This window comes from Haliotis asinina, chromosome 16 (assembly GCF_037392515.1).
Source record: "Haliotis asinina isolate JCU_RB_2024 chromosome 16, JCU_Hal_asi_v2, whole genome shotgun sequence".
In the NCBI taxonomy this organism is placed as follows: Eukaryota; Metazoa; Mollusca; class Gastropoda; order Lepetellida; family Haliotidae; genus Haliotis; species Haliotis asinina.
The window spans coordinates 45,396,536-45,412,221 of NC_090295.1; the positions used below are offsets into that span (position 1 = coordinate 45,396,536).

The 15,686-nt window shown below is 37.4% G+C and overlaps 2 protein-coding genes across 3 annotated transcripts in view; one reads left to right on the plus strand and one right to left on the minus strand.

Moving 5' to 3' along the window:
* The window catches only part of LOC137268379 (arf-GAP with coiled-coil, ANK repeat and PH domain-containing protein 2-like), a 109,141-nt gene extending 108,209 nt beyond the window's left edge, over nt 1–932 (minus strand). The window contains exon 1 of one of the 2 annotated variants that reach the window (XM_067802945.1): nt 738–932. In XM_067802945.1, coding sequence (XP_067659046.1) covers nt 738–790 — 53 coding nt within the window. In that variant the 5' untranslated portion in view covers nt 791–932. The remainder of the gene's footprint in view (nt 1–737) is intronic. The other variant, XM_067802944.1, reaches the window with a different exon arrangement.
* On the plus strand, nt 912–15,491 carry LOC137268387 (enolase-like). Its single transcript, XM_067802953.1, has 14 exons — nt 912–1,155; nt 2,207–2,314; nt 3,055–3,150; nt 3,812–3,870; nt 4,926–4,995; nt 6,085–6,152; nt 7,012–7,153; nt 8,652–8,741; nt 9,415–9,471; nt 10,196–10,341; nt 12,231–12,370; nt 13,211–13,327; nt 13,840–13,948; nt 14,342–15,491. Exons 1-14 carry the CDS (start codon nt 1,083–1,085, stop codon nt 14,465–14,467), a joined length of 1,401 nt encoding a protein of 466 aa, XP_067659054.1. The 5' UTR covers nt 912–1,082; the 3' UTR covers nt 14,468–15,491.
* The last annotated feature ends 195 nt before the right edge of the window (nt 15,492–15,686 follow it).

Genomic DNA, 15,686 nt, shown 5'->3' on the forward strand with positions numbered 1-15,686 from the left:
AATTGCCGATCCATATGACTGCTCTTTAAATAGGCAATACCCTATAGTGATTGCCAGTGCTGATAATGACCTGTATGTTAGATGATTATACTACCAAACACATGGTCAGTGTGTAATTCAAATAGAGTGCTTGTCAATACCCTTAAAAAGCTGAAGGCAATGATTATGGACCTTCTGAAATATTTTGAATGAGTGATCCAAAAGAAGTAAACAAATACTGTCACTAATGAACAAACAAATCTTAAGAAGGAGATATTGTCTACTCATCAATTTACCTCCCAAATAATTTGTCTACAACATTTATAAGTTGACAATTATTTTTTCTTGGCATAAATAAGGACTTGTCTCTTGGAGCAAACACAAAATTTCAACGAATTATCTTCCACATTAAAAGCGGTAAATTAATGTGTGCAAATCATGCAAACACGACCTTGTCAACAGCTTCCATACAAAAATTACGACCAAGAGACTAGGGTATTGAATCATTGTGATTCATAAGCAATGTGTACGATATGAACAGAAAATAAAACTAACAGATCAAACATGTTTTATAACAATAACTCAAATGGGTGTGAAAATCTGCTGTATGTTTCTGTGGGAGCGTTACAAGGACTGGGAATGAGAAAATACTGACCAAAAAATTGTCACCGAAGTTGATGATCTGTCACAAGCACGATACATTACTCTGACATTGAAGTACAGTGTTTGTGATAGACACCTGCTTTCTCAGAACTTACCGGAATTTGGGGGAATCCTTCAGACATTCTTTAAAATCAACTGCTGGCTTCATAGTTATAATTCACAAGATCACCTAACATCAAAGTAATGAGCACAGAACGCTGCAATTATCCATTGCCACTCGAAGCTGTAAAGTAATTCAACACATCAATAAACAGTAACCTCCTACTTCCATATTGGTTTCCGGTTTAGTCACAAGAGGGCGCTTTATGTTATTTTTCTTTTATTTTGTATAACTATCTCATAATTTGACTTGAATGTGCTGACAAACCCTGTTCTGTGTGGAATAAAATAAAAATGTCTATTTTGCATGTCTCGGTGACTCGAGATTTCGGTGACCATCAATGAGGATCAAGGTCGCGTTTCAAGGTCGACTAATTCTTCGCCGGGTGCTTAAAGGACGCAGCTTTTCCAAAGGTTTGTATGAGCGTTTGCGTTATAGTCTTAGTGCTATTAACTCAGAAGCATTCAGAAAATCTCAGGAAGAATTAAACTAAATGTTTGAAGCATAACATTTTCTTTAGTTTATGTGTTTTGAAAGATATCGAATATCTTAAGTATGACTGGCGTGTCACCGTCTGAGTCAATGTGTGACCATGAACCAATGTCATGTCAATCCCAGCGAAATATATTTGAGATGTGATGCAGTATTTTCTTCAATGTCAAATTCATAGAAAGCAACATATTTGGGGCCACATTTTTCAATCTAGCGAATTCAAATTCATTATTGTTTTCGTCAATTATGGAAATGGCATTTGCACAGGCCTCATACTGCCCTGATATTTCAAAGCCTCTTACAGTATTAATAAAATACCGTCATAATTCAGATGTTAAAGGTTGTCGTCATGAAAAGTATAAAATGAGTGCACAACTAATCCGTTAGGGTTTTGGAAGTTTCTGATGCAATGTCAGCTATTTCATCCACAATGTCACTTCTTTCAGTGTCATTTTAGAAGCTTAAAAGTACATTATAGGCAAACTTTACTGATGGCTTTTTTATTTTGGGAGTTCAGTGTTTCAGATTCACACTTACAAAATACAGAAATTGTTATCCACATAATTAGTATATATTGATGGATTTGCCATTACCTGTTGGATGAGAAAGAAGAAAAGCAAGGTTCATACTTATGGTTAGAATCAATTAGAACTAACTCCAACTTCTTCTGATGAAGCCTCAGCTATTCATAAGACCATTTAGGCAATTTTAAATGTGAAAATAAGTTTCAGATTAATCTGTGAACCTCTTTCAACTTTGTTTGGTCCTTGTTTGAAAAAAATCATAACTTTGATTTTTATGATTTGCTGTTTATTGCTGAGCTCACTGTCTTAAATTAGTTAATATTACAACAAATCTTTACAGAAGGTTTATGATCACTGCACTTAATTTAAAATAAATGTGAACTAATTTGCGCTAATTACGCAGAACACCAAACTCAACTGCAAACATTGGATCCTGTTGATATTGCAGAACACTCAAAATCATCAAACAAGATGCCAATCACCTCTCTTCACGCCAGACAGATATTTGACAGCCGTGGCAATCCTACTGTTGAAGTTGACCTAAGGAATGAAAATGGTTTGTATAACATTACACATCAACATTCAAATCATCAGCACACATACTAATTTTGCAGGAATGGATATAACACGTCAAACATCCAAGTGCAGTAAGTTTTTTTTCCTGCAGAAAATTTGTATATCACTCTGTTCTTGTGTCCAGTTGACTTTCCAGTGTTAATTATGTTGTTTTAGAAATCCACAAGAAAATCGGCCAGTATAGTGGCAAAATAATCATGGCAAGTGACTTCACATGTACCACTGTACTAAGGTACACTGAGCCTAAGAAAAACTGTTGTGGTTTCAATTACCCAACAGACCCTTGAATTCTTGTGATAATATTACCTACCTACCTACCCTAAATTTTAGAGACATGTAATTGGAAGAACATTTTTTTCATTTGGCCGTAGAAATGTTAGTTATTTCTACCCCTGTTTTGTTACGTTGTCCATGCAATAAACCTTCGAATAAGTTTGAATATAGTCGTAACAGTCAAAGAAGTGCAAACACTGCCCTAGTTATGTATGACTACCAGTAAGTGTATTTTTTAATTTTCTTTTCATGTTGTTTAATTTTGCTGTTTACAGTATTGACAAAAATGAATCAATATGACTGGAACTTGTATGTAGCCTATTTCAAATAAACCAGTGGGTGATATTATGACTATGAGTCAGACCTACGAGTTTTGAATGGCATACAGTCAACCAGTCCATGTGGGCCTTCATGAACTAATCTAAAGAATGTTGCCGTTGTCATCAGGCCTGTTCCGTGCTGCTGTACCAAGTGGTGCCTCCACAGGTATCTATGAAGCTCTTGAGATGAGGGACAAGATAAAGGGAGATTACCATGGAAAAGGTAAGTTTGTGCGTACAACAGTGTACAAATTGAGATCTCAGAAAACACGAACTTGGAAGCCATGCTTGTAAGAGTTTTGGTGTGTTTTTTTTTCACACCAATCAGCAATATTCTATGTTTATCACAGGGACCTAAAACACGTGTTAACAGGTCAAACCATTGATTGATCTGATGGAGATCATCTCATCAGGGCATATTAAAAACACATCCACCTACTAGGTGACCAGATCTTTTATCCTGTGTTGTAACAAGCATGGAAATCAAGGAACTTATAACTGGAGTCCCAATGGATCACTGGTTAAAAGATGTCCTTAAGGGACGGGCAATATAGTCCGTTTGGAGAGAACACCAAATGATTAAATAACTCAAAATTTGTGTAAGTGCACAAAAGACGGATAAAACACAACGGTATCTGAAATCTGACGTTTTTTAATTGACGATGGGGAAAAGTTGATTACAAAACCATTAAAATAATGTGCAGTTTTAATGCTTCATCAGGGCATGACAAATGGCTGATAGAACAGATGGACACGTCTTGTGTCAGTGCAGGAGGATGACTGCTGTTAACTGTCCATACAATATCTAGGCAAAGTCTATCAACTGTATCTCGAAGTTTGAACAAACATGAATATTTGTGAAACTGTCTTTTCTATCTGCACAGGTGTGTCTAATGCTGTAAACAATGTCAACAATATAATTGCCAAGGAGTTTGTCGGTAAAGTAAGTTTTTTTTTATCCATGTTTTGTTATTGAATGCTGTGGTTTATTATACTTTGAAAGAGATATTGAAAGAGAGAGGGGAAGGATTGGTTGATTTCTCACCATATCGTACCAATACCCAAAACACTACAGAAATGCCTAACTACTGGGACTTGGCTCAAAGGGGATCACATGGACTGGTCAAGTGGAACCCTGAAATTATGCTTAGTTTCCGAATATATACTGGACAAAAAAGTTAGGGGTGTTGGCATTTTCATGATTGAAAATTCATCAGTGTGTCAGTGAATAGATAGATCACTATTCATAATTTCAAAATTTACATTAATCCCTAACTATTTTTGTGCAGTATATATTCCTTTCAAATTGAAAATAAGCTCATACTTAGAAGAGAGATTCAATATCTGAGGAAATCTGGACTTGCTTAATGAAGAAAGGGCTGGGTGGGAGGGAAAATACAACAAATACAATCTATTATTACAGTGGGATGGATGGAAGGAAAATAGTTATTTTTCCATATCCAGACTCATTCTTAATTGCTTGTCTCCCTCCTCTACTTGAAGTTTAGTGGAACACTTGAAATCCCTTGAAGTTCCCTTCTTCAAAATGTAAACAAAGTATTAACCTTGATTACAAGTTGAAAACACATAATATACACAAACTTTTTGCATCATACAAATAAATTTACAGACCCCCAAACCATGTACAGCTAGGTTTGGATAAAAGTCCAGAGAAAATAAAAAAGTTTAAAAAAAAAGAGAAAAGTGCCGTATAGGGACCCCATGTCACCCACACCATATTTCTGTTAGGCAAATGAGAGAGTGACAAATATAGCCAGTCACGTGGCCAATATTGGCGCCAATATATGGAGGACAGGGAGGGTACGCGTGGGTGAGTATGATTTTACATCCACTTTTGAAGAAGGGAATGTGAAGGGATTTCAGATGTTCCACTAAACGTTGAATAGAAAAGGGAGACAAGCAATTAAGCATGAGACAGGATAAGTATAAAATATCGATTTTATTCAGAAAATTACGTCATCTATAAATTTTCTTTAGGAAATTGACCTGAGAGACCAGAATGCTGTTGATGAGCTTCTCTTGAAACTTGATGGTACAGAGAATAAGTGTAAGTAGCTCTCAATCTATATCTCTAATGCATATGAACGTGCAACTTGTTTACTGCAGTTTACCATGTTAAGAGTCAACATTCCATTTCATTGTCGAATTAACCTATAAGACTTATAAAAAATCAAATAGATCTTACAACTGCAAGAATGTTTTTCAGTATTTTTTTAGACCAAACTTGATAGATATAATAATCTGAATCTGTGGTTGTTCCTTTTGCTATTTACAGATTTTTGGCATTTTTATTTTTGTTTTTCTATGGATTTTGGTGTTTAGGCTTCATTTCCAGAGAACTAAAAAAAACGTTCAATATTTTTCTGCAAAACTTGGTAGATATTTCAATCAATCTTTTGCTGTTTACAGGTTTTTGTGATTTATTATTTTCTCAGTTTCCATGGAAACGATTCTGACTTAGTCTCAAAATGGAGGGATGGGCTTCGTTTCCAGAGCACAACTCAAAAACCGTTTAATATCATACAGAAAAACTTGGCAGGTGGACTCAGTGTTCCCAAAAGGTGTTTCAAAGTAACAGGACATTGGGTCCTGTAAGTTTCAGATGTCTGACCCACTGAAAATTCACAGGACCCACAGAATAAAATTAAACACACATTTCAGATTTAACATTTCTCATAATTGTCATTGAAATTATTAACATTATATAAGGACAAACATTACACATAAATTTATAAACAGTGAACAAGTGTACTCATGCCACAAATAACAACTTCAGACAAAGTTATTGTGATATAATCAGTCTGACACTGGGGGCAGCAGGTTGGGGACTTCTGTCTGACCGTTGGCAAATCTGCAGGATTTATCAGAGGGTCAGACACTGTTCGTGAACACTGCAGTGGTCATTCTTATTGACTGGGTTGACACGTCATGGCATTCCAGTTGCATAGATCAGTGTTCATGCTGTTGATACCTGGATTGTCATTTTCCAAACTTGATTGTATACAGACCACCACCATATAGTTGGAATATTGATTATTACTGCGTAAATCTCACTCACTAGTGGATCTGAAATCTGACATAATGTGGCTGAAGTTAAGAGAAGATAAATGTTGAAGTCTGTGATCTGTCATTTCAGCCAAACTAGGGGCAAATGCTATGCTGGGAGTATCACTGGCTGTCTGCAAGGCTGGAGCTGCTGCCAAGGTAGGTTATCAGGCTAATTATGTAAAAATCATTTTCTGTCATGAATATGAAAACTTACAAATACAGATCTGAGGGCACCTCCGTAAAATGTTCTAACTGGTGCTAGTGAGCAAAACATTCACACAAGCGTATATATTTTCTGTATCTTGAAAACATTTGTGAACAGAATTGGACAAATCAGACCTGAAATGGTTGTGCAGTTATATGGTTGATGATGATTTATACAACCAGTCATTTCTGAATCCAGTGTATATTCATGTTTGTGGTAGCTTTTGCTAGGCTTTTGCTTAGGCTTTTGCTGTGATTAAGGTAATTATAAACTGCACCCAGATCAAACTCTGAAGAAGATTTTGATTTTAACAAGAACCAGTATCAGGTGGTCAGGTGTGCTAAACCTTTTGGCGAACTTTGAGGTGTCCTCAGATTTCATGTTGAAAGTAATGTGAAGGTAAAAGGTCTGCTTGGCCAGAGAGTACAAGCATCAATTACAATCACTGTGTTGTAAATCATGACATTCAGTGATGGGTGGTGACTAGGGATACTGGTGGGCCTGTATAAGGAATGCTTTGCATTCAAGAAATCTATAAACATGGGCCTGAATTCTGTTTTGTTTCTATGGAGTTATAGGTTTGTTAGCACTATTCATGTTTTTTAGTAAAGTGGTAAATGCATAAAATCAGCAGCAGTACGTGATTTCCTTGCCATGTAGCCATGATACAACTCAAAAGTACTTTATGTGCAAACTTACTCTTTCTGTGCTGTATCATAACAAAAAGTATTTATAGATATATTTGTAAAATATGCCGGATTTGATGAATATCACCAAAATCTTTAAAGCCTGTATGTTTGTTACTGTTAGAATATACCCCTGTACCGTCACATTGCTGACCTGGCTGGGAAGAAGGAAGTTATCCTCCCAGTCCCTGCCTTCAACGTCATCAATGGAGGCACCCACGCTGGCAACAAGCTGGCCATGCAGGAGTTCATGATCCTCCCCACAGGTGAGCAGGGCAGTCATCCATAACAGGCATAAAAAAATGAGCATAATAATGGCTTGCATTATCAGCAAGCCTGACATACCAATACCATTGGTCACCTCGTACAACAAACATTGGTTACATGACAACGAATGGTATGGATTTTACAACTTCTTTAATATTTACCACATGACATGTTTTGGCTACTTCTTGCCCCGTCATCAGGTGAATCTGATGAAGGGACAAGAAGTAGCCCAGATATGTCGTGTTGTAAAGGTATGTTTCCTTCCAACTTCTAAATGCCATTCAAGCATCTGTCTGAAGCATAGGTTACTAAAGATCAACTCTGACCCGGTTCTTCTCAGGTCGGGGTGCGAAAATGAGTATGACGTAGTCATTCATTAAAGTCATCATTCAGAATTAATTCATCAGTATGACATTTTTTGAAAATGTTAAGGGTTTTTCTATCATTAGAAAATGGGTGAATTATTCACATTCAATCTATGTTAAGCAACGCAATCATTTTGCAGGAAAGAAATGTCATTGGGACATTTTCTATTTAGTAAACCGACAAGTTTTTGTAACCTTCGCATCTGACTTCATGAAAACACATAATAGTATAGATATATCATTCACTTTATTCAGATAAGTCAACAACATAACATGGCTCAGTCACGTGTCACTTACTGATCCTCTTATTGATAGTTCATACAATATATTAGCTTTTCGCACACCTCTCAGAACAATGTCTTTCTGTTTTGACAGCTTGTCGAGACATTTCATAATCCACAGTGCTGGTACAGACTTCATAATACTGATTCGCGAGTCTGTCGTTTCATTACATTTGTTTTTAGATCACAACAAACCAGTTTATTTCATAACAACTCAATTGTCACACACCTGCATGTAATGTTCAGAGATGCCCTCTGTAATAAGATCACATGTTCGTCACGTGACTGGTCTTTTCATGGCTCCCACATGAATGAAAGATTTATTGATCAATATTCTGCATCTAGCTTGAAAAATATGTTGTCATGTAAAGTATCCATTAGATCTGTATCTCAGGTATTTATGCTGTATTATATTTGTCAGTATTTTCATTATGGAAGCATATTTATTTTCTTCAGTATCCATAGAAATTACCACAATTTGAGATCTGGAAGAAGAGCATCGCATGGGGATAGTTAAGGTCTTAGCAACTGAAGTAAAATGACCTTGTTATCAGTTTCTCTGCTAACGGCTGAGATAATTTCCGATATATGTCAACAAGCACTTTGCGAAAATAAGAAGGCGCGAAAAAGTTTTGTGACCATCACTCACGAAAATTGAAAGACACAGAAATAAGAGAGTTTACAGTATTCATCAAATTTTGAGACATTCTGCCATGTTTTTGATACCAGTAACTGAGTCATGAATGAATCTGAAACTCTGCTGTGATCATTTTAACCATCATCCATAGGCTTCTTCAAAAACAGGATAGTTGCAATTGTCACCATAATTATGACATTATGGTTCTGTCTAGGTGCCAGTTCCTTCACTGAAGCCATGAAGATGGGAACAGAAACCTACCACCACCTTAAAGCTGTGATCAAGAAGAAGTATGGCCAGGATGGTGAGTGTGTTGTGGTCATATGTTCCAGGTGTTCATGCGGAGAAAGTTCAATGAAATATCAGTGATGTTTTGAGGTTGGTATTAGAAAATTACGGACAAAATGTGTGTAGCATTAATAAGTTTGCTTATAGCATGGTGTTAACAGTCTGGAAAATATCAGATGTCAATCACTGTGTAGAGTTTTGACCCTTGGGTGTCATCAAAAATCCACTTTGTGCCGACATGTATTACCTGAGTGGTAAACCTGCATTGCATTTTTGATGATTTCAGATGATGATTATCCATTCATGTAGCTCTTCACATACTGGATCGAATGTTTGATGCATACAGCCAATAATTACTTTTCACATTGCACCAGTGTGCACTCCCTTTTCCCCTGCACAGCTATTATATGACTGAAACAACTGTTGAAAGCAGCCATTAACTAAACTTACTATTAAGACTGACGTTGAAGAAATATTCAAAGGAAAACGTGTTGGACCTTAGAAATATTAATTGTGGGTAGTCAAAGGCACACTAGGTATCTTCAGTACTTGATGCCATACAAAGCACAATAAAGAGGATAGCCATGTATGTTACAAAGCATGTTAAGATGAATAGACTCCATTAAAACAAGGCTGCTGTATAATACTGGTTTATATATTTGTAAGGTTATGTATATTTTTCTTTCTAGCTTGCAATGTTGGTGATGAGGGTGGATTTGCACCAAACATCCTTGAAAACAAAGAAGGTATAGTAGATCTGCATATATGCCCTGTTATATGTATAATACACTTGCCCAAATGCCACTTACTGGACAGAAAGTTCAAGCTTTCTATGTCGGAAAACACTGCATCCTGTATCATAAATTTTCATTCATTAGTACCTGTTTACATTATCATTGGTGGAAACGTGCATGAAATGGCATGCTTGTTTGGCCTCACTGCATACATGTACTGTTTATCATAACTGTGTTTATGAGGGTCTGGTTTTTACTTATACTGCAATGACAGTTTTCTTGTTATTCTCAGCTACCACAATCTCATTACCCTTTGTCATTCAAGGGCTTCATTTGACAATTAATTGCAAACATATTGTTTTTGTGATCAAAGTGTCATGTACCATTCGAAGTAAATAGTTTTTAGTCAGACTGTCTGAAACTTAAATTTTTCCGGCAATATGATGAAATGACAGTTTTGACTGAGTACAAGACATGAAATGTCAGTTATGCTATGCACATGCAAAAGACAATTTTGCTTTGTGTATATTTTGTGGTATGTGTAACGCAGATGTCTCGTAGCATACATTAACCCCAAGCCCCATGTTATGGTGAGGGATGACTGTACATGTAAATCTGGTGTGCATGTTACAAGCCCCAGCAGATTTGATGATGTTGCCCAAACTAATTAATACTGACCAAATGATTACAAGCATGATTGCCTGTTTTCCTGACTCAAGTGGTTGTTTGTTTTCAGGCTTGGAGCTAGTGAAGACTGCCATTGAAAATGCTGGCTATACTGGGAAGATCCAGATCGGCATGGACATAGCTGCATCTGAGTTCTGCAAGGAAAAGAAATACGATCTCAACTTCAAGAGCAAAGACTCTAACCCTGATGAGTGGGTATGTGTTCCATTGTCAGAAATGGCTGTTATCATGGCTGCTGTTGATGCTTTTCATTATATAGCTGGACTGTTCATTGTTAAAACATGGGAGGAAGTAGTAATATATAGGACTTGTTGGATGTCACTTCATGTTATTATCAAGGCTGGAGCAAAGAATGGAACTGTGTCCATGTTTCTTTAAGTGTATTTCAGGATAAGCATATTTCTGTGCTGAACGAAACCAAACTTATTTAATGCAGAGATGGATTTACATTTAGCCAAATTTATTCAGTTATGTAATTTTGAACATGAATCAGTTATCAGTACTGTGATATAACATGCCCTATGGATTAATGTGACTTCGGCTATTGTGATGTTCAAGGGACTTGCTTATACTGTTATAATCCTACACTGGCAACAAACAGCATGCTTCACTTAATTTGCTAAAAAATTGACTGGTATATGCAGTATGAATCTCCTGCTTCCAGCCTCCGTTTGGACACATAATTGTCTATACCCCAGAGTATAGTGTACTAAAGTACTGATTTTACCTTATCCAGATTCATACTACTAGTAACTGCTGATTTGTTCTCTTTGCCAAATGGTAGTGGAAACTGAGAGTCTGTGTTTCCACAGTCTAAGTAAACTTATCCTCCACTACTGAGTCTACCAAAACCTAATGGGGGGTCGCATCAGGTATCCTTTGAGATTGACCAATAAGAACACAGCTTACCAAATCGCAAAAGTGCACATTTGCACATACCTTTTGAATTTTTTATCTTGAAAAGGTTGGTATCTGAACGATTCCGAATGCTATTTAGCGTACATGACAATGGTGAGTAAACAGTCGCTGAAAATAGTGTTTTGGAAATATTCAAGGATGTTATTTTGCATAAATATTAGCTAATGGTAACCATGTCAACAGAAACCCCAAAGCGTATATACTGCAGGTCAAATAACTGTTATATGCGGATTTTTGTTTGTGGAGAGATCTGTGTCAGTGACCTGAATATTTTGAAAGTCCCTCCTATCCCTAAATAGTAGCCATTGTCTAATTGGTTAAATCTATTTAACCGTCTCGCGTTTGATTGGACGGTCACTGGTCGCTCAAAGGTTACCTGACGCGACCTTCTACTAGGTTTTGTTAGACTCAGTGGTGGATACCCGTGAAGGTCCCGGGGTAGAATAGGCCTTCAGCAACCCATGCTTGCCATAAAAGGTGACTATGCTTGTCGTAAGAGACGACTAACGGGATCGGGTGGTCAGACTAGCTGACTTGGTTGACACATGTCATCGGTTCCCCATTGCGCAGATCGATGCTAATGTTGTTGATCACTGGATTGTCTGGTCCAGACTCGATTATTTACAGACCGTCACCATATAGCTGGAATATTGCTAAGTGTGACGTAAAACTAAACTCACTCACTCACTCAGTGGTGGAGTTTAACGAAATACACTGAGACTAAGTTTACTTAGACTGATGTTTCCAAGAACAGAAACACATCTCACTCGAACATAGATTTCGGTTGTACCAGATTTGGTAAGCAATGCATCAGCGCAGCTTGGTTTCCGTTGAGATTTTATTGCGAAAACTTGAATGCCAGGTCAGCCAAACCACCAGTTCCACATCCCACCATTATATTTAACATATCCAGGCAGAGTTAATCTGGACCCCAATAAACCAGTATTTGAACTGTAGTTAGCTGTAGCCAGTTTTGTAACTCTGTAAATTCACTAACTGTTGATTCATTAATCCAGTGCTTCAACGGGTGCCCACTTCATTGGCATCCAAATGACAACAAATGATATCAGGTTTTATTGTATTTTAAAAACAGTGTATTCGTCCTTCAGCTATCTGTTTCCAAATTTCAGTCCCTTTTTTAAGTCTTTTCTATTCCTATATTCCAGTTGTCATCTGATGCGCTGGCTGATCTATACAAATCTTTCGCTAAAGATTACCCAATTGTCTCCATTGAGGATCCCTTTGACCAAGATGACTGGGAGGCCTATACCAAGTTCACAGGATCTGTTGACTTCCAAGTTGTAGGGTATGTATGCTTAGTTCTTTTCAAAGCTGCACTGTTTCTTCAGTTATATGTAAGATTGTACACCTGTGAAGGTCCAGGGTAGAATAGGCCTTCAGCAACCTTGAGTTTTATGAGGTAGCATAGTAGTGAAAAGGTTCATTCTTCATGCCAAAGACCCACAGATGGATACAATGTGTGCAGTTCATTTCTTATGCCGTGATATTGCTGGAATATTTTTAAAAGTGGTGTAAAACCCAACTCGCTCACTCACAAAATGAACTTTAACTCCGGAGTTAAACCAAGACTTATGATAGTTAGAGCACAATAACTGCTTTGTGAAACGGGCATATCATCCTTACAGGCATCTCTTATGATGCAAATGCTAGGGACCTATTCTAAGCTGGAATCCACATGCTTTGTGTAATCTCAAGTGAGACATGACTATACTTCTCATATCACTTCCACATTAATCTACTTAGTGCCGTGTTGCACTTTGAGATTCCACTTTGACAAGGTTCACATGGAGGCCACCATGGCCATGAGGTGCATTAGGTCTCTCATTCTGACTATTTGGCTTGTCTAGTTGTCAGAGATATGGCGTTTCCTTGATCATTAAACTGCCACCCTGAGATATAACTTGAAATCCATGCAGTATTATCCCCATCTCACACATTCTCTTCGTTTCAGAACAGATCAAAATGATTTCATGCTAAAAGGTGGTCCTTGATGGTACAATGACAAAATGAAATGCATCATTTGTTTCATTTCCTAAAATGTTGACGAGTCATGTTTTTGAATGCAAGAGCTAAATGTTTTCTTCCCTGTGTGTGCACTGTTAATGTTTGCCGTTTGTGATGACAGTGATGACTTGTTGGTGACCAACCCAAAGCGTGTACAGAAGGGCATTGATATTAAGGCCTGCAACTGCCTGTTGCTCAAAGTCAACCAGATTGGAACTGTATCGGAATCTATTCAGGCGTAAGTTGCTTTACAAGAGTAGATCACAGACAAGTTTGTGAAAAGTACTGTGTAGTTATGAAAATGATAAGAATTTCAGGTCACTGCACTGGCTAATAGCTCGTTTATCTCTGTTCACTCCATATGTTCATCTACCTGACAAGTATTTGAAATACTGTTTGTAAAAAACAACTTGGAAATATTGAAAATGATTTGCATTAGATTTCATAACAAAATTGTGTAATATTGATATTGGCTGTCCTGCCCCATAATAATATAGCGTGCAAAATATTGTTCAACTGTACATTTTAGAGAAAAATGTAGGTTTTGAACCAGTGAGCAAGAAAAAAATAATTGTTTCAATCAACACCAGTCCTACCTCGTCTCTCATTCCACCACTACCACTCCTCTCCTCTCTCTCTTTCTTTTCTCTTTTCTCTTTTGTCTCTCTTTCCCCCACCCCCTTGCTAATCACACAAACACCCCACTGCTAGAACAGTCAGTCAGTCACTGAGCTTGTTGTGTGAAACCAGGTGTAAGATGTCTCAGGATGCTGGCTGGGGCGTGATGGTGTCTCACAGGAGTGGAGAGACAGAAGACACATTCATCGCTGATCTCGTTGTTGGACTTTGCACAGGACAGGTAAAACCTACTTCTATTCTAGTTAGTGCTCAAAACTTTCACAATTACCCTCCTGAGCTGATGAGAGCATACTTTTAGTTTTTATCACTATAAGTGATAACGTTTTGATTTTAGAATGTACTTTTTAAGAATTTTTATGATTAGGAGTACTGAAAATGGAAGTTTGGAAAGAAGATGTTACATTGTAACATTTTGTGCAGCTAGCGACAGAATTGTCTTGTTTGAATTTTGACCACTTTTGTTCATTCTGACATAGGAAGTTGATGGTCTGAGGTGCACATTACACTGTACTGAGTTACTTCCCTTTGTCAGGAGCTGCTCATTGTGTGATGTTTTGTCTGTTTGTAACATAACCATGCTCCTTGATTTGTCTAATGCCTGTACTTGTTTCAGATCAAGACTGGAGCTCCATGCAGATCTGAACGTTTAGCAAAATACAACCAGATCCTTCGTATTGAAGAAGAACTCGGCGCAAATGCAAAGTACGCTGGAGCCAAGTTCCGCCGCCCAGAGGCATAAAGTGAACTGTTTGATTCAAAATGCTCAGCGCAAGAACGACTCTATAGTTTGCAGCCTCCTAATTTCAATTGCTTTTTGAATGTGCCATATTAACATGTCCTATGGAGAGAAGTGACTGTCACCTCCTTGAAGTTCAGCTACATCAGCTGGTTGGTTGGTGCCCAGAGACAGGATAACATTCAGGAAGTGTTTCGTTGATGTCTTAGTTTCATCTGTTATACTGTTGTATATTTTGTTACCAACGTTTTGTTTAGAACTCATGTTGGTACATAGTTATTTATTGTTTCCATCAGAATGATTGAAGAATCGTGTCTTGGTACAACAACCTAAGATTCAATTTGAAGAAGTGACTAGACTTTGATGTGACTCTGATGCCAATGAAAATGGCACCGATTGACAATATTGGCTCATTTCTTGTGAAACTTTCTCTGTATATATCACTGGTTATATAGCTATACTGTTGTTATACCATTGTTATGAATGGATGCACGTAGTTGCACAGTGAAAGTGGGCAACAGCTGTATGTTGAAGTTTTATCTACAGGTGAAAATGTCAAGTGCTTTTACAGTAACATTGCAGTAGGTCTTGTGGCCACCATCAGGAATCTCCATGACTGGATTCTGTTTCCACAACAGGTAACTGTGGATGCCTTTTTGAAACGGGTAAAATACATCACCTCCACTGTTGAACATTTTGCATCAGCATTACTCTCTGTGGCCAAGTATTTCAGGGTAGTTGAATATAGTGGGTTGTTCAGTGGGCAGTGTTTAGTTGAACAAGGAAGAACGTTGAAATCATAAGTTCCCATATTGTTTCCCAGTACACTGTGTGTCTGACAGTATCCAGTTATCATGATGTGAGGTGGTTTCAAGGCTAGGCTGTGTAGATCTGTGTTCCAATGTAGGATTGTTGCCCTTACAAATCTTGCATCACTCCTGGCTAATACAGTGCTAACCTTATCAGGTCCTCATGTTTGCTTTCTGTTGTATGTACTACATCCTCTCAATAAAATATCCCATTTTGACAAGTCTTGTGTTGATATAGCATGTGCACTGACCCATAAATGATAGGATTTAGTTACTAGAATTTACAGTTACTGATTGAAATTCCAGTGATAAAAGTGCCTGTCTAGTAGTGGTGTAATGATATAGTAATGGAGTATTGTATCACCATACAAGGTCCATTATACAATACATTGATGTACAACTGTTCAACATCC